This window comes from Balearica regulorum, chromosome 3 (genome assembly GCF_011004875.1).
Source record: "Balearica regulorum gibbericeps isolate bBalReg1 chromosome 3, bBalReg1.pri, whole genome shotgun sequence".
NCBI classification, from domain to species: Eukaryota; Metazoa; Chordata; class Aves; order Gruiformes; family Gruidae; genus Balearica; species Balearica regulorum.
In genome coordinates this window covers 10,767,933-10,787,813 of record NC_046186.1, presented here as the reverse complement: position 1 = coordinate 10,787,813, position 19,881 = coordinate 10,767,933, and the positions used below count along the sequence as shown (strand labels likewise).

General features: G+C 42.2%; 1 protein-coding gene across 1 annotated transcript in view; it reads right to left on the bottom strand.

Annotated features, from left to right (window-relative positions):
- The window catches only part of HS1BP3 (HCLS1 binding protein 3), a 53,400-nt gene that overhangs the window by 27,013 nt on the left and 6,506 nt on the right, over nucleotides 1–19,881 (bottom strand). The window contains exons 3-4 of the mRNA XM_075750524.1: nucleotides 11,383–11,590; nucleotides 8,912–9,125 (exon numbers count right to left, since the gene is read on the bottom strand). Of these exons, the coding sequence (XP_075606639.1) occupies nucleotides 8,912–9,125; nucleotides 11,383–11,590 (422 nt within the window). The remainder of the gene's footprint in view (nucleotides 1–8,911; nucleotides 9,126–11,382; nucleotides 11,591–19,881) is intronic.

Below are 19,881 nucleotides of genomic sequence, written 5' to 3'. Positions count from 1 at the left end.
AAAAGGCAGTTCTTTGATCCTTTGAAACCAAGACAGAAATTTCTGCAGCAGATCCATGGGGAAAAGGGAACAATGGTTTTATTAAGTCTGCTGAATTAGGAACTTGACAGCATCAGATGAAAGGAAAAGCAAGTCTCCCATCTCGATTTAAACCGAGCACACATTCGCCCCATAGACAGCTTCTGCTAGAGCAAACAATTCTGTTATACTTGGTGAACAGAAACGCAACAGGGCAGCTCAGAATCCATCCCTCATTAGCAGTCTGTCTCATCCACAAGCAGTTCCCTGCATCTGTTGATTAAAGATTTCCCGTGCTTTGGTGAAAGGAGCAGGCGAATTTATGAGGTAATGCTTTTTTATTCTAATTAAGGACTTGAGTCATCCTATTATTGTAAAGTGCATGAAACAAAACATGTTTAAATCTGCCCAATTACATCATGTTCAATCCTCTTCCAAAGCAGAAGTAAAAAAAAAAAAGACACTTTTGATTTTATATAGTTGTAAATTTATCCTGTACCCCTTCTAAAGGATGTCCTGCCTCCTACGAACCTGTCTCAGTTAAGTAAGGACTTGCTTAATACGCCTGCAGAATGGCTCACGGCATCTTCTGCATGCCTTCATCACTCTTTAGTGCTGCACTTCTACAAATGACCGCACATTGCTGTTAAACAGGATGGGAAAATCAAAAGCTGAGAGTTCACTCAGAGGACTATGGGAATTATGTGAAAGCTGGTGCCAGCTTTCATTCCAGTTCCCTGACATTACTTGGCCCTACAATTCTTCTATATACAGAAGTTGTATTGATTTAATACATTGTAAACAATGAACCAGGTCCATTAAAAATCCCATGATATCTTTCATAAAAGTAGACATATCTACTTCAGCAAGCTGGTCAAATTCCAAGCTGGGTATTTACATTTACATTGGTGCAATTCCCCCTGTATTTCCAGTTGAATTACGTGTTCTTCACTTACTGTCTGATGCTGCAATGAAGTACTGCACTAAACTATCAAGCCCTTGCTGCATTTTACCCCAGGTGTAGTTACATTTGTGTTCTGCTTGAAAACACTGCTGGATGGCATACACAGCTGTAATACTACACAGACCATAGAGTTATTTGCAATCCTTTGGGTTTAGGATGATGGTTGGTATAAACACAGATTTACTATTTATAAAACCCATTAAAGTATATTCAGTGTTCTAATCAGAAAGAAAATGAAGCATATTAAAATAATTACTTAAACTCCTTCCCAAAGGATCCTCATGTTCCAGCTGTGTATGTGCTGGAATCACTCAAACCAGCCATGACAGAAACTCACCACTGAAGCTTAACCAAGGCAATTGCTTCAACATGCAACATAAAACCTGGGGAAATAATGACTGCATAATAGTACAGGACCCAAAAGCCAACACTAAACCAGGAAATATGAATGCAGATAAGGACAATGCTGGCACAGGGGAGGACTCTTACAAGTTTTCCTTAGGTCAGGGAAGTGACTATTTCCAGAATAAAAGAAAACTCAACCAAAGCAGCCAACTTTAGGTCTGTAAGTTATGCATCCACTCCTCTCCAAACCTCTCTGACAGTCTGAGTGCCCTAGCTCTGATCCCAAGGTACAGTTCTTTCTGATTGCCAGAAGTGGACATAGCAGGAGGGGTTTTGCAACCACCTGTCAAATATGCTGTCCTGAAGGAGTGCTTATGGATGTAACATATGCCAATGAGTACCAGAAAATTTCAGTTTTCCTGAGTGCACTTACATTCAGTTAGGACTACCACAGAACAGCAATGAGAGAAGAGGGCTGAGTCCTTCACACATTGAACTCAATTCCTTTGGTTGGAAAGTGCAGCTAGAAAAGGTGTTCCACCACTTGCAGCCACACAGGCCTTGGTAAAGTTCTCCCAAGGAAAACATATTCCAAGAGAGTATGTTTCTTCCACTCAGAAGACATAACAAATATGGATGATTCTATGAGATTCAATAGCTAAACATGGTTTCATTTTCCATTGTTTCCTTTCAATCACCCTCAACCTTCCATCTGTGAGGGGACAAGATTTGCAGTAAAGAAACACATGGGAAGCTGTGCTCAGGAGATGGGACCGGAGGCAGAAGAGAAAGGAAAGCCCATTGCATGGGAAAACGACACTCATCAAGCAACTATAAATGTAAAAGAAGTTCACGACAGACAAACTGGAGGGACTGAATTCCTGCAAGGAGAGCATCCCTGCCATCCTGCTTTACTCCCTAGCCACTTGGTTAAAACATCGCCAAGGAGCGGCTGTAAGGTTGTCCCTAAAAAGGGTTGAGAGCAGGCAATTTATGAAAAGTACGTAAGGCTTATCCTTTAACTGGATGGGTAATACAGACTTATTGTTGCCTTTTCTTCCTTTTCCTCTCTTTGATGGGGAAAAAAACTATAACAGACTATGTTCTTGGTTTTCAGAACAACTTCAACTGTCAGAAATGTATCAATAAAAGACCAACAGGGCTGTTTACTGGGATTTTGCAAGTCGCCAATCTGACAGCAGCTGGACTGGAATTGCGACAAATACTTGTGTCACTTGGCAAAGCAACAGTCAAGCATGCCTTGCAACCTAAGCTTGTGACTCAACAACTGACAGAAAATAAAGATCCGCCTGTTTAAATCTCTGAAGGCTTCACAGCTGTGAGCATGGATACACACACTGCTAGGAAAACAAGGCTCACTCTTTCTTTTCTTGTTCATTGTTTTAACTATCTGAATTTCATTAAAGAAAAAATAACCTGCATCTTCTCTCTTCTTTGATATTTTGACACCTTCACTCTCAGCTGATCAGGACAGACAGACAAGTGTTTCTACTGGTGTGTATGAATCCCACTGGATTCAGAGGGGAAGTCATGCACGTACCTGGCTAGACCAAAAGGCAGTTCTGAATTTATGAGTGGCTGAGGAGTAGGAGGATGCTTGAGGAGCGGCGTCCTGAGGAGTGGCAGGAATACAGCCCTGCCAACCCGAGGACCAGAAGGCACAGCAGCTGAACACACATTTTGACAAATTTGCTCCAGACCATCTGTCCAGCAGACAGCAGCTGTGCCGTGACACCACTGCAGCCTGCAGAAATTCTCTTCCTTGGAGGTGCAAATCCACCAAACACACTGCCCTCACCTATTACAGCTCTGGGCACTCCATCAATAAAACCACTTGGAAAGATGCTAAATGCAGGACTCCCCTTAAGGGGGAAAGGGAAAGGGAAGGGGAAGGGGAAGGGGAAGACGAAGGGGAATGGGAAGGGAAAGGGAGCACTGGGATAAACGCTCAGGAGTCAAATTCTAGCCTGACTGACATGAGAGGGCTGGGAGAAATGAAGGTGTGGGATGCGACCCAGAAAGAACTGCTGGTTTATGCACCAACCTACCTCCTGCAGCCAGCCTGACTCTGCAGGGCTCTGGCAAGGCCAGGGCTGGCTGCCTGGCTGCTCCTTCCCTGCCAATCTGTTGCTCAGAGGCATTGCCCATTTCATCTGCAGCCAGAAAAGCCGCTGAGTCCTTCAATAATCTCCAGCAACGGCAAACCTCTGGCACCAGGCATGGTTGAGCTTGACCCCAGCAACAACTAGCTACAAGGCTTTTAAAAACTTTTGGCAGCAGGCCCCCAAAAGGTCAGCCCTCACCAGCCCCATCCCTTCCTAACTATTGTCAGGATCTGTGTTTAAACACAACAGATGCAAAGCTTCAACTACCCACGTGTCTTTATTCCTCTGAAAAGGCACAAATTTGGATGAGAGGAAGTCACGAGGGGAAATGCTCTGAAACAACAGCAAAGGTAGAGAGTGGAGACAGAAACTCTCCAGGACCCGTGAGGAGACAGAGCTCTTGCCTGGGGAATACCTACCTCTGGGCTCTGTGCAGTTTGCCAGGAAAAACCTAGGGCTGAGTGAAGATACGCTGTCACTGAGAGATTTAGGGATGCAAAGGAAAAAAGACGGAAGGGAGGGAACCGCATGTGGAGGAGAGGCTCCTGCAAGGGCTGCGGAGAGCTGATGAAGACAGGAAAGGGAAGCACAGGAAAAGGTGGGCTGTCCCAAGCTGGTGAACAAACATTACCTCAGAAGTTAATTGCAGCTGCAGAAGTGCATGCACTGAAAGGGCTGCTGCATGCTTTAGCCCCTGAAGCACTCGTGCTCCTTTGGCAAAATTGTTGTTGCTTTGTTCAGAGGCATTTTAATCAGCTGCTGTCTCAGATTTATTGGAGTGAACTGAGTTCAAGTGCTAAATTCAGTTGTTTTAACTAAAAAGTGAGAGGAGAGAGATGCTAAAGCTCTTGGCTTCAACCTACAAACAATAAAACTGCAGAGTTCATCCACACAGGGAGAAGACAAAACCCAATGCAGTTATTGTGATGTGTTTTTAAAATTGTCTTGAGATTCAGAGCTAGAAATGCCTAACTTGATCCTTGGATCAAGTAAAAAAATCCACAACCGCTTACCTGAGTTCCCTACAGAAAGCAAAACCCTAGGGAACCCTCAGGGCAGGCTGGGAGCAAACACGGCAGCAGGCAGAAAGTTAATCCCTGTGGGCAGAGGAGCTCAAGGTCATACTATTTTTTTTTAGTAATTCCTTCACACCCTGGGCCTGAGCACAATTCAACTGTTAGGACAGTCTCTAGTACTCCCCTGGCATGGGACAACCTGCCTCCTCCTAAATGATCCTAATCACTGCCCAGGAGGCAGCACAGCCCAGCAGCCATTCCCAATGGGCATTCCGGATGTAGCAAACCTACTCTGGGAGACAGGAGAATGTAATGGTATAGACATGGCCACATACTGCCCAGTCAGCCTCAGCCAACGCGCCCTGGCACGGCTCAGCTGACTAGCACTGATGCTGCTCAGGATTTCTGCTTCACACATCTCTCTTCACTACACGCAAATCTTCTCTCAAACTACTGGCAAACTGCACCTTTTTCCATTGTAGAATTTTCAGCAGTATCATCAAGAATATCCTAGCTGTGGGTGAAAAGCTTCTCCATCTTCCATGCCTTTCCCTTCACAGGATTAGCCTCTTTCAGATCTAGTATTCTTGCTTCTTTCATTCCTGATGGCATTCCAGTTGGAGAAACCCCTGCAATTGTGACTAGCCACACAGTAATATTTTGTAATTTACCAGGAAAATCCTTTAAAAGACAGCACTGTTAAAAGACACTGCACCTCTAAAAATCCAGGTATATTGTCAAAGCACCACGGTAGCCTACCGTGCACATAAATACATGTTTCTGCAAACGCTGAGATAGATGGATTTAGAGAAGAGTGATAAAGAGCGGTATTGCGCTCTCTTTAAGGAGAACAGTAGAGACAAAGATAAGTCAATCTAACTACTGTTGTCCCTACAGTGTGGAGTAAAATACACATCTGATTTCCCACTTATAAAGCAATTAAAACATTTTAACAAAGGGATATTCTAATGATTGTGGCTTACAAAAAAAAAAAAAAAGAAAAAAATGAGATGGTAACTTTAAAAAAAAATAGTTTGGCTATGAAAACCTTGTGACTTAGAAGTCACTGTACACTTAGGCTGCCAAGAAAAATTAAATAGAGCCAGAAATATGCCACTGCTATAAAAGTGAGTACACTACATTCACTCCCTGCTACACAGCTGATGTCAAAGGGCCATCTTACTCAGTATTAGGAGTGTTTGTTCTTACAGGACCTGTATATTCTGTCCAAAGCTGAAAAGATTTCTACAAATGTCCAGGAAAACTTGCAGAGTAACTGGTGACAATACACTGGAATAACAGCACTCCAAATTGTCAAGAACAGGAGTGGGAAAAGAGAAGATATACCCCTCAAAAACATATTTCAAATGAATTTCAACAATACACCCCACAAATGTAGCCTGATTTTGAGCACCTCTTATTCTAGGAAGAACTAGGCGTAGGGCAAAAAAAAAGAAAAGGAGGAGGGGTGTTAAAAGCTGAAAACTTCATCAGAAATATGTATTACAGTTTTCGAAATGGCCCTGATTTGGGCAAGAAAAAAACAGTCTGTCTGTTGTTAAGACTCCCAGACATGGCCTAAGATCGTCCTGCTAGCACAGAAAAAAAAGCTTTTGGCATAAGAATCATATAGCAGAGAAACACAAAGTTTGTAGACCGTTATTATAGCCACAAAAGCTGAAGAGCAGAATTGGCAAGTGAGTTGCCCATTAGACATGAAAGAGCAACGCAGACACAGCCTTGAATGCGAGGAAGAGAACCGGCACAACTAGGATGTCTCTTCAAGGCAAAAGGAATTAGACCATTATGAGCTTCCACCTGGATGATCACCAGCAATACAAAACCCGAAAAAAAGACCCTAGTTTAGCATTTTACCCCTAAGGCCAGTACATTCAACTGGATATCTGGTGGTTCAGTAGCACAGCAGCAGTGCTGGGCCAAATCCAAGTCACAGCCTTCTGGCCCAGGAGGAAAAGTTGTTACCAAATGAAGCGTGCTGACAACATATGGAGGCCTGCGCTACTGGAGCAGTTTCATCCTCATCCAGAAAGAAAAAAAACCTGTAAGGTTATGCCAAACACATGATTCAATTTAGGTCAGATCTCTGCTGCTCAAAGCACCCTGGCCACCAATACTGCTTGGAATGGAATGGCTTGTTTCACTGCTGACTTTACATCTTTTCAATGGTTTTTCACAGGGGAAAGAATCATGGATTATTATTTTTTTAAAAAAAACTGAACTTACTAGGCATTAGGGAGCAGTTTACTACTAAACATATTTATCCAGTCTGCATTAACTACTTTTCTATTCATCCCCATCCCAAAGTAACTTCAAGCACATGTGAAGCACTAAAGATGTGAGGCCTCCAAGCTTCCTCTTTAAAGCATGTAAGCACCTAACATTTTAATGGGCACAGAAGACACCCTAAAATGGTCACCCAAGAAATGCCCATCCACTGACAGCTAATCTCCTGCCTTTAGCCTCTTACCTAGACACCCATTACCAGATGGCATAAAGCTACAGTACGATGCTTATGTCTGATCTGATCTCCATTGATGTGAATTGAAAATATCTTCCATGGAAGCATGGTGAGTTACAGGAGACTAGAGATAGGGTACAACCAGATTCAGGATTCTCGTTTCCACCTTCATGTTTCTGCCTCAACAACTGTACATGTGAGACTTACGAAAATAATAGTAAATACATATGGAGAATTTTTTTTATATATAGCCAACCACTAGTTTACAGGGAAAAACATCTGACTGCATAACATGTCATGCTGCAGCTCTGTACCAGTACAGACCACACTTCTTATATAAATGAAGTTATTCTGATTCAGTACAAATTCTGTTCCCAAAAGGAATGAAAGCAATAAACTAAATGAGGATTAAATACCAGATCTTGTCATCCTTCAGTGCATTAAAAGACCAAAATAATCAAGACTTTCAAATGCTATGTCAAACTGTGCAGAACAGAAAAGCAAACTTCTTGCTTGTTCTTGGCACAGCAAGTTCTTTACAGCTTCTATTTGTTGTAAGTCGGAAAATACAACATTGCATTTGCTAACCCAATAGATCATTTTCCTATCCAAAAAAGGACAGCTTCTTCTGTAAACTTACCAACTAAGGACTATTTTGTGGGAAGTATTGCTTTATCTGACTTCGCATTGTAAATAGTTATTTAACTTTTTTAAACTCTTCTTCAACAGAAGAATAATTTTGATGCTGAGTAATTAAGCACATGCTTTGTCAAAATAATAATATTTAAAGTTTTCTGGTGATACGTAAAGGACTAAATACTTCAAGTAAAAAGGAAGATATCTGGATATCAACAATTACATATGATTATAATAGCAGGAGGAAAGTCCAAACGGCACTTCCAGTATTAATCATTGTAGTTGACCCAACTTAATGTAGGAGACTCCGGCTTAGAGCCTGGAGTGAATGATCCCCTTGGAAATGATTCAAGGAAATTGGGAAACACCAAGAGGGGGCTCTGGCTTGTTACTATCAGTTACTGCCTATTGCTGTGAAGAAGCGTTTTGAAAGCACTGTCTGGGTCCAAGACAAAGAACATTCAGTAGTGGCTGATGACTGTGGGTGGCTGAAACAATTCAGTTGAGTCAGTCATCGCTTACTGCAGATCAAGAACAGCTAAGCCTTTGCTACTTGGGCATCTAAAGCCTGAGACACCCTAAAAATGTAGTCATTACTCATGATCCCAGCCACTGAGAAACTAAATTTGCTTCCAGGCTTCAGTAGTTAGAAATGCTTTTGGGAATTAAGTGAAAAATTCCATCTTGAAGTGAAGAAAATAACTGTCTGAAAATTATTGGACAGGTAAACAAATCCAGACACTAACTTCAGCAAGCTTTGATTCAATTATTCTGTTTCTGAAGCTGTTATTGCTTATGCCATAGCAGCACTTAGCATGTGACACCTTTAGATAAGGGAAGAAGAAAAGAAAAGTCTGTTTGTGAACATGATGATTGAAATGTTGGCTCTTTTGGTCTTTACACTGCTATAACTTTACCTCCTTGTAGATGCAAGTCAGCTCAGAAGCAGTACCAGGCACTGTAAACACCAGTGTACTCCAGTGCAACACATTCAATGGAGCCTGGTGGCTTTATGTTTTGTGGTGGGACCCTGCAGTGTTCAGTAAAGTACCTGCTGTAGCTGACACTGTTATCAAGGCATTCACAATGTCCCTCTGTCACTTGGATACTCTGAAGAGGCACTACAAAGTCTCTTTCCTCTACCGAGGCACCTCCTTCATGAACTGGATAGGAACACGGTATCAGAGGTCTCTCCTCCTCTGTCAAATTGAGTTGAAAGTGCTTGATATTACAAAATGTTGGGATGAGGGGATAGTGACATAGAACAGACTTACTTGGTTAGAAAACCATGCTAAAACCTAAATAGCAAAGGTACTACCAGCCATACCTGATTATACCGAGAGGGTCTAAAATTTCTTCCTCCTCTTCCTCTTCCTTTTTCTCCCCTTTTTTGGCATTTTCCACTGATGAAAGCTGTGAGATTAAGTCAGGTGTCTTCTCCTCTTTGAAAAAATCCAGTGCCTCACTTTCTTCATCTTCTCTCTCCTTGTCATCAGGAATGTTTATACCCTTGAAGTCAATGGCACTAATAGATTTTGTTCCTGCAAAATACAATAAAGGATGCGAAAGTGAGTACACAGGATAATAACCATGTTTTATTTAATACCTTGCACCTGTTCCTGATGGGGTTTTTTGGGGAATAAAGGATATGATCAGCTTTTGTGAAACTCTTTCAACATTCCTGACTGTCCCTTCTATCCACTGATGCGTCACTATGTGTCTGATCTGTTTACTGATTTAAAGTAGTTGAGAAGGACAGAGGAAATGAACTTTATCTGGGACATAGCCGTGCATGTCTGATCTGCTTATTTATGTTCCTTCTATAGTCAATGGAGACAATAGAATTTCCACATGGTGATTCATCCCATCCATAGTTGTCCAAGAAGGAATTTCCCTCTGAAGTGCCTGTTTCTCTCCACTGGCTACAGAGAGGCTGTAAATACTCTGCTTAGATATAGGTAGCTAACTTTCATATAGCTAACTGAGATAAAGTCAACTTTTTGTTACTGATTTAATTCATTTGGGCTAAAATTAGAGCATTGGACAGCATGAAAAAGAGTTTCCACAAAAGCTCTTCAATTTACACTCAAAGCCGAAGCCTGAAGTTCTAACTCCCTTCAGTATGCAAATTCAGGAAACTGAAACATGCGCTTTGACCAAGTCTTCTCACTATACTTGTCATATGCAAAGCCCAGGAGAATGAGGAGAGAACTATTCCTTGCTGTGGAGTCTCTGGATGTTCAGGAAAGCAATTTAAAATAATGAGACTAACTAAAAGTAGGCCAGTGAAAACCACAATAGATAAAATTAATGGTTTCATTCTTTTGAGTGTTAAAGTAACATGGCATGAGAGACTCATCTCACCCAGTTTTTCATACTTGCATCAGCCAAATCACCCAGGGCAGGCTTCACTGACTAAATGTGGGTGTCTACACTGAAGAAGTGGTCTTATGCTGCCCTTATAGGCAAGAGAGTGATGGTCAGGGTAGGCAGTGGATGTTAGGATGCTAATTATCTTATCCCCACAGTCATCTGTGTTTTACCATGTTGATTCTCCCTAAACACCCCTGAATATATTGACTATGTCTCCAGCATCTGTAAGGAAAGCGTACACAACTAGCTTGAGGATCTGCAGTGTATGTACTGAATTCCACCTGGTTTGGTAGGGCGATACTTACATTATTCTATGGCAGATTTTGATGAACAGGTCAGATTACTTGCACCCAATCTGTCCACAGTATAAAGACAGTCTAGACTAATTCAGCTGTAGACATGTACACCATGGTTAGGTTAATCGGCATGCAAAAGTCAATCAACATGAATTCTGAATTCTCTGTGCAAGGGGCCTACTTTCAAGAGAACACTGCCAGGGAAAAAAAAAATCCAAAACCTTATTAGCAAAAGAATTTTGCCAAATATTATGCAGTCTTGCTCCCCTTGACTTTAGAAAGCTGCCAGTCTCACAGAACTTCTAATCTGTCCACACTTGACACTTTTGCAAAATCAGCTGTTCACACACAGTGACATGCTAGCACCTTACAACTTCACTTCCTTAAAACTAACGCTACACTGAGAATCCTGCACAGCACTAGGCTGGAGTATTCCCTGCTCAGTAGCTCCCAGCTGAATTAAGAGCAGAGAGCCCATCTGTTTCATTCATTCGATGACTCCCTGCTATGCCCAAGGAACATAAGAAAGGAACTAAATGAATCGCTGAAAGAGGCAGCAAGAGCTGGACATGAGACTAAAGAAAATTAAAAGAAAAAAGAAAAGAAAAAAGAAAAAGGCCAGAGAATGGGTTTAACTAAGAAAGCATCTGGCTTTTATTCAGATCTTTCTCAGGGTCAATAATTTTCTTCGGGACGCTCTTCAGCGAGGCCTAGAAATTTTATTAGGAATGAAAACCAGACAAAACACGGAACAGTTGTTCACTAAGGTAGAGCACTGTCTCTTTAGGGTCCATCTTGCCACTGACGATATATGATTATATAGCTTTCTAAACTTAGGTGTTCTGAATCACAGCTTAGGTATATGTCTAGGGAAATCAGAGACAGTGGGATAGTACCTTCAAAGTGAGCACTGTGGTATCAACACTTCTAAATGAGGTATGTGTCTACTGAGAAGAGGGGAAAACACTATCACACATGACTCTGCAGCACTGTAGATGCACAAGAAGATATTTGCAGTGATAGCCTTTACTCTGGCATTTTCTAGTTTTTGACTCCATGAGTCAAGAACTTAATAACGCTTTTATCAAGCACATTCATGGGAGAGGGGACACTCACATCTTTTAGTTACCTAAAAATTCCAGTAACTCAGGACTCGTTGCTAGATCCTCATCTTTTGAGATGAATTTCATGATATCATTGAACATAGCTCTTCGTTCGCAGATGTCAGATTCCCCCACGAAAAGAACTTTTCTTGGCAAGAGTGGAAGTGAAGCCTGTGGATACCGTGCTGCCAGTCTCTGGTAGAGCTCCTCTATCTCACTGTACTTCTTGGAAACCTGCAATGAAACATGCTGCCTGGTTAAGTTTCTTTACAGGGGAGACATGAGCAACAAACATCAGTTTAAGCGCTGTGAAACATTAACCCTGGAAACTCAAGTGGAAAAACATGTATTACCAAGGAGCTTTACATATAGCCTAGTAAAAGCCTGTTATCTACACGGTGGATCCCCAAGCATTGTTGCTAGTTTTCTAATTCTATTATTAAAATCCACTCCCTAATGGAACTGAGGTTCATTGCCAGATACCCAGCATCCATTTGTCTGACTCATCAACTAATGAAATACTGGGAAGGTCACTGCACCAGATACTCTTCTCCGACAGCAAAAATCCTTGTCTACTAAAAATAAGCTATACGATGCCCAGCTCTGAGAGACGACAGGGAAAAGAAGCCCAGCCAGGTAGGTATCTGATGGAGAAAGCGGCCTGAATCTTTTCACCATTAAGCCAGAAGACCCATTTCTTGGCTATGGTGGGTTTCAGTGCCCTTCTGGCTGTCGAGGCCTAAAGAACTGGCCCTGCAGAGCACCTAATACAGAAACCAAAGGGCAAAGCCCTCAGCTGACCCCAACTATTCAGTTTATCTACAAGAAAATAAAAACCAACAACTTGGCCATGGTCTACAGGTTCTTATACAGGGAGAAGATGCCAACAGTGAATGGAGTCATTCCTTCTGCAGACAAAGACAGGAAGCCTGAGGAGAAATACGGCCCAAGATATTACAAGGAAAGCAATAACTATGGAAACACTGGTGAGAAATGGGGTGGCTTCTATGCCACATTAAGTGTTGAATTCAATACCTTAAAAAATCAACACACAAAACCCACACACAAACAAAACACTATCTCTAACTGATGTTACTGGCATAATGGAGAGTGACTGTCATGCTCTGTGACTGTGGTATTAAATAGACAATATATTCGCCATGGCCCTCCACGGCCCCCTAATCTATTAACGTGCTTCAATGAATACAGAGTTAGATTAAAAAAAACAACCCCAAAAAACTAGTGCTAGTGGAGCGCATATGGGACAGATCCTCTGCTAAGGTCCAGTTCTTATCTTCCTGTAACACGTTGCTGTGGTTTAACCCAGCAGGCAGCTAAAACAACTATGCAGCTGTTAACTCACTCCCCCACCGCTAGTGGGATGGGGGAGAGAATAAAAAAAAAAAAAAGTAAAACTTGTTGGTTGAGATAAAGTTTAAAACAACAGGAAGGGAATAATAATAATAATAATAATAATAATAATAATAATAATAATGATGATGATGACAACAAAGAAGAATATACAAAACAAGTGGTGCAAAGCACAATTGCTCACCACCTGATTCGAAGCTAGCTCTGCGGCCCTCCCTGGCCAACTTCCCCCAGTTTATATACTGAGTGTGCCATCATATGGTATGGAATATCCTTTCAGCCAGTTTGGGTCAGCTGTCCTGGCTGTGCCCCCTCCCAGCTTCTTGTGCACCTCCTGCAGAAGGCTCACGCCTCCTCGCTGGCAGGGCTGGGAAGCTGCAAAGTCCTTGACTTTTGTAAACACTGCTTAGCAACAACTAAACATCAGTGTGTTATCAACATTATTTTCGTACTAAATCCAAAACACAGCACTATACTGGCTGCTAGGAAGAAAATTAACTCTATCCCAGCCAAAACCAGGGCACACATGTTGGTGAATTCTAGTGGAGTGAATTCTAATTAATACTGCAACATAAAAGATGGAGAGACTCAAGTGCCACATCCTGGGATGGAAGAAGGCAGAGTTCTTCCACCAACAGTGATAAAAGAAATTCAACGCAACAAAAAGCACAGAAGTAGAAGGGAAATGAGTTATAGATTAACCAAGAATCCATAAACTGCATCTGTACTAGCAAACTAAACAGTATCCAGGCATATTCCCAGGCCCTGGAACTTGAGAGTGTCTATTAGGAACTTTATAGCATCTACTGCAACCTAACAATGTCCAGCAGTTTTGACTCTGGGCAGCTAGCACTCCCCCAGGTAACTTTTCAGTTCAAGACAGCCTGGTGCAGAGACCACTCAGTAGCCAGTTTGGGTAACGATGCCCATTGCAAGAAAGTTTCACAGTATGGATGTGATAGACTCAGACTGTGCTAGCTGCCCTCCAGGCCAGAGAACAAGTCCTGACACTAACAGACACACCTCAACTAGTTCACTAAATTAGATGTAGGCATAAAGAGCAATAACTTCCTTAGCTTTCATGCTACCCTGATTTTTGCAGTAATTATCAACCAAGCTAGCTGATTTGAAATTTGCATTTCATCTGTACAATGCTCACTATGGGTTCAGGGTGTAGTCACAAAAGGTAAGCAGCTCCATACAAAAGATCTCAAGTACAAAAACAAACCTGAGTTGACAGAGGAATGAAAAACAGGAATTTTAGACTTGTCTCCTGTAAGGAACAGAAGTCAGTGTGAGCAACAATGTGCCCTGCATGCAGGGTCTGACATGCAATTCAGCAGTCAAGCACTAAAATGAGAGCAATAAAGAAATGTTCTCAGAATAAGACAATCTTCCCTTTGAAAGATACCCCAAAAAGAGAGAGGAAAGCAATTCTGGAATTTCTGAATTGCTGTACATTTCTAGTTTGCTAGGTCCCTGTAGCACTGTGAACAGGGTACAAAACCAGAGCCCCTCCCAAAAATACTCTGTAAGCACAAATATAAGGGCAGTAAGGAATTCACTGGTACTTTTTCAAATGAATAAACAATGTTACCTTCCACCCAGAAAGAAAAAATCAAGTCTGATTTGTGAAAAATGTTTAACATCTAATTAATTTCAAGAATAATAAATTAATGTCTGAAAGCATTACATGACAGCACCCAACCAACAAGACTATACCAAAACAGCTTTAAAATACTCAAAAACTGAACCAAGACATACAAACTTATCTTCCCCTACTTAATTTTCATTCCTCCTCTATCAAACTCTGTAAATTATTCATAAATCTCAATTTATGTCTAATTACACCATTGAACCTAAAGTAAATGCACACCCTCGCATCCTATCGCTAATTGAGCCTTTGTGAATCTGCGTGGGCTTTGAACAACACCACCAACCATAACACGCGACACAGCATACAAAGTGTGATAACGCTATATCCAAAGCATACTAATATGCTACCCAAAAGCCTGCAGCACACCATGCAAGCCAACATCCAACAGTGTCGGGATGCCCTCTGCTGGGATAACCTACCACACAGGCAAGATCTTAAACCTCCAGCCTAAACCAGTCCCCACTTACCTAAGCCCAACACTGGCCCCTGCAAGCCCCTGCCAGCTGAGGCTCTTTGCCTGCTGTCCCTCCACCTCAAACCCTGGCTGGCTCCTCTACATCTTCGCTCAACACTACTGCCATATTTACCTTGGTTTTGGTGCTGGAAATGCAGCAATAAGACTGGCCGAATCCAACAACCTCAGACTGATGCATTTAGAATCACAGAATAACAAAATGTTTTGGCTTGGAAGGGACCTTTGAAGATCATCTAGTCCAACTCCCCTGCCATGGGCAGGGACACCCTCCACTAGACCAGGGAGCCCAAAGCCCCATCCAACCTGGCCTTGAACACTTCCAGGGAAGGGGCATCCACAACTTCCCTGGGCAACCTGTTCCAGTACCTCACCACCCTCACACTAAAGAATTTCTTCCTTATATCTAATCTAAATCTACCCTCTTTTAGTTTAAAGCCATTAACCCCTCATCCTATCACTCCATGCCCTTGTAACCAGTACCTCTCCAGCTTTCCTGTAGGCCCCTTTAGGAACTAGAAGGCTGCTAAAAGGTCTCCCCGGAGCCTTCTCTTCTCCAGGCGGAACAACTCCCAACTCTCTCAGCCTGTCCTCATAGGAGAGGTGCTCCAGCCCTCTGATCATCTTCATGGCCTCCTTTGGACTCACTCCAACAGCTCCATGTCCTTCTTCTACTGGGGCCCCCAGAGCTGGACGCAGTACTGCAGGTGGGGTCTCACAAGAGCAGTGCAGAGGGGCAGGATGACCTCCCTCAACCTGCTGGTCATGCTTCTTGTGATGCGGCCCAGGACATGGTTGGCTTTCTGGGCTGCAAGCGTACATTTGGCTCTCCTTGTGTCAAAGCAGCAGCACAGCTGCACTGCAGGGGCCTTACACAGCACTGGCCAGGTCTCACAGAGTGTGTTTTCTCAGGTCGAGTCCCACGTGTCACCCAGAGCATTCTCACACCTTGCCAGTCAGGAAGCACTGCTCTGCCGTGACAATTTTGGACCCTTTCAATTTGACATCCTCTGACAATTTTCCAGGAGAAAGGCATATTGGCATGTAACAAAATTAAATCTTGCTTTTCCTGGTTACCATTCACAACCCTATGAAAAGAGTTGATGAATCCTATGTGTGGCCTAAAATATCAGGATAAAAAATAAATGCTCCTCTAAAAATCATTTTATCATTCCTATTAAGTAAACAAAGTCCTATTTTATTAATATTCAAATATTTTTCTTCTGCTGCCTGTAATTCCTCTAGGTCTTGATCTTCCAATTATCCTCTCCCCCTCCATGCCTCTAACTGAACTCCGTGAATACTGTGGAGCTAAACCCCCACCACCTGTAAGTCAGCCTGAGTGCATGCACTTCAAGGAGTTCTGTCAAGTCACAATATCAAAGGCTCAATCTACTTCACTTCAAAAGAGTTAATCATGCAAATACGGCAAAGCATGTGCATATTTACCAGGTCAAGACCCTATTTGCTTGTAACAATTAACAATCAACATAGAACTGAAAGAGACAGGGATGGGTTCGAATATTTTTTGCACCAGGAACAAATAAGTAAGTTGAGCATGATCAAATATAGCTAGAAGGTTAAGAAAACCACTGGGAAGTTCAAAGGGAAAGCCTGAAGTTTGCTGCTAATGCCTCAAATCTCACACATGTGCCTTGCCCCCTTCTTCAGGAGAACCTCACGCATGAAAGTACTCACACCGGAATGCCTGTAGGGTACGAGCCTGGGACTCTCCGATGTGCGTACGAGAATTTGATCCTGCTCAGTATTAATGGGATTTAATGCCTCCTCTCCCTCGGCTTCTTTTAATGCCCCATTTCTAACCTCAAATGTGTCTTCATGTGCTTTATATTTACTGCAAGGATTTAAACGAAATGGAGGTACAGCAACATTGTCCTTTATACAACCACCAGCTTTGGATTCAGGAATCAAAAGCATCCCTTCTCATAGAGAGCACAAACCAAGCTTTCACTTGCAGACTCCCAATTCAAGCCATACCAGAATTAATGTTGCTTGGTGACCTCGTGGGTACGCATTATGGTGGATTTTAATTACATGACCACATGCTGTTCTCCCCACCTGTTTTGCCCAGCAGAAGAGCAAACACTCTACTATTTCTGTTTAATCAACATGAATACTTAACAGCTCCTGAACCTACTGATACACTGAGCAGGGACTTTTTTTCCCGTCTCACATCACAGAGGTTATAATGTGAAGGCATTTATCTTCACAACACACCTGTATGGTCAGGAAATAGCACCTCCAACGCACAGATTTTGAGGGCCACAGAAAGAAGGACAACATATGCAAGCAGGCAATGATGAAAACATAGATGAATACACACCCACGTACTTACACTCCCTCATTTTATGAGAAGATAGTTCTACAGTAAATTCCTCCCAAAAATGTGCTGTGCCTATCAAACACTGGTAGTTATTTGCTCAGCTTTGAAAAAGAAAGGACCTGACTAACAAATGTAACTTGTAAAAAAGCAGCAAACTGGGCACTGGGAGAAAGAGAAAGTGCTATAGACTGGGTGGACTTTTAATAAGGCTAGGAAGAGAGAAGTTAATTGCTAAAAAAGGCAAGATGTTTCTAGAAGAAATGCCTTTAAGATAAATAAAGCCTTTTCTTCTTCTCACAGAAAATGGCAGATCTACAGGTAATAATTATATCTTCCTTTTGCAGCAGTATCTCTGATGCAATACCAAAGATAAAAACAATTTCACTGTTTTAATAGGGCAAGAGGATTCTGACCTTTGAAAGACACGCAGCTGAGTTTTCCTTCAAGTATCAAATATAACCTCAAGGTTAAGCAGTTCTACAACCCATTTGTGTTATTTTACAAATAGCATTTTTTAAATTAAAAAAAATCCCTCCAGTTTTTAAGAATTTAGATCTGAAAGTCACCTAACAAGTGAGTTTCTTTTTCTGTTTATGTTTCAGAAACATTTCAGTTAGAAACATTATGATACTGATTTTGCATAGTGTCATTAAGGCTGGAGAACAGGGAACTCTGGATTGTTTAGACCCACAGTAAAGGCTAGGAACTCCACAGGTCAGATCTGAAATCTCTTTTTTTTTTTATGTTCATCTGGTTTTGGTCCTGGCCAAATATCTCGATCCAGCATGGTCACAGCTAGCTTAGAGCACGCTTGTGTCCTGCTCACCATCTTTTTCCAGGGGATACAGAGAAGCTATCTGAGCAATAAATGCTGCTCAATCACATCACTGCGGGCAGTTGTTCAAAGCCAGTTTCACTGCTGCCACCTAGGGCATGAGAGTGTGGAAGGCAGTCACTTCAGCTGAGAGCGGATGGAAGAACAGCTAGACAAGGAAAATCAATTTAGCTAATATTTCAGGGAGAGAAAGAGGGGAAGGAGGAGGAAGAAAAAGAAAGACCAAGGGTCTCAAAACACAGACCTGGCTCCTGAGGCAGCCAAAATTGGATTAACATATCCAGAGCCAATGAAAATCCTACCACGCCTACCCATCTTCTGTAACCTACCTGTCATCTCAGCAGCGTGACATTGGCTCCTTCCTCCATCCTCTCAGATTTGATAATTTCAACAGCAGCAAAAATAAGTTCCCTCTCCCACCCTGCTTACATACAGAACATGCACACAGTTGTTTCTTTTTCCTCCTTCAGACATCTCATCTCACTGCCCCTTGCTATACAAATTGGATAAATGGCATGGGAGCTTAGAAATCTGCAGCAAATGTAGACATCTAATCATAGAGAGACCATTCTGCCTAAAGACAGGCATCTCATGCCATCTGAGATGCTCTGGGGTATCCAAAGAGCTTGTGTGGGGCAGGCAAATATCACACAGGACCTATGGGAGACCCACAACCTCCTGAAGGCTAGGTTGAAAATCCCAGGGCACCTCCAGTAGTATAGACAGTGAGTTGTGTGCAACTGAGCCTTAAGCATTTTAGCCTGGAGTTGAAGCCCCCTGCCCCAGCTGTCTAAAATGTAGAATGCTTTCCCTTTATGGTCAAAGAAGAGAGGCATTTCCAGAGGATGAATCACCTCATTCCCGTTCTCCCCACTGACCATAAAAGCAGGGACAGACTCAGATTAAAATATCCAATTTACAGAGAGGTAACTTAGGACAGGTGAATCCGTCTGTTCCTTCCCGTCATACATACAGAAAAGACTCATTGGAATGAATCGATGCAAAGCATCCATCCTCCAACCTCCCAGCTCATGGTTTTAAATTACTCTCACACACCAAAATACATGATATATCAGACTTAGTCAGCTGAAAAAATGTATCTGATAAGATAAATGTTATTCCCATCAAACTACACCAGTTTTCTTCTTCATGAAGAATAAAATGTCAAGAGGTCTGACCACAGAAGAAATCAGAAAGGTTCATTTCACTTGAGAAGAGCAACTAAGTGCTGAAAATCCTCCTAGAGAGAGCAGACATGGGAATGGACAATCTCAGCAACCAGCCGGCCCACAGTAGGAAGTCTGTTTCTCCTCTTTATAGACAAGATGATTTTGTCTACTTTTTCTTAAGCAAAATGTTAGATGACAACAGGCCAGTTTAGCACCTTGGGATGAGTCAGGCTCTTTCTTCCAGAGAGTTGCATGGAAATATTACATAATATAAGCCAGCACTGCAGCAGGAAAAAACCAGTTCCACATCCCCTTCTCTTATCTGCCCATGTCTGGCCCTTCTCCTGTCCTAAAACAAACTTTAATGGGGCTGTGCATCTTGCAGGCTCAAGAAACAGGTGTAAATTAGTACTAAATAACAAACCCCCAAATACCCATTTTTAGCCAGGACCTCTTCCTTGGCTGATGTTACAGAATAGCCACATGACACTGGCACACAGAAGGAAGCACTGCAGGAGCAAAAACAAGCAGTCAGGGACAAGGAGGGAGAACAGAAGAGACTCTTATACCAGCATTGCTGCTTTTCCTATAAAATCATATATAGCATAAGGAATGCAATAAATGTATGAGATCTCTTCACCATGCACTTCTTCACAACACTGACAGATATGGCTTTA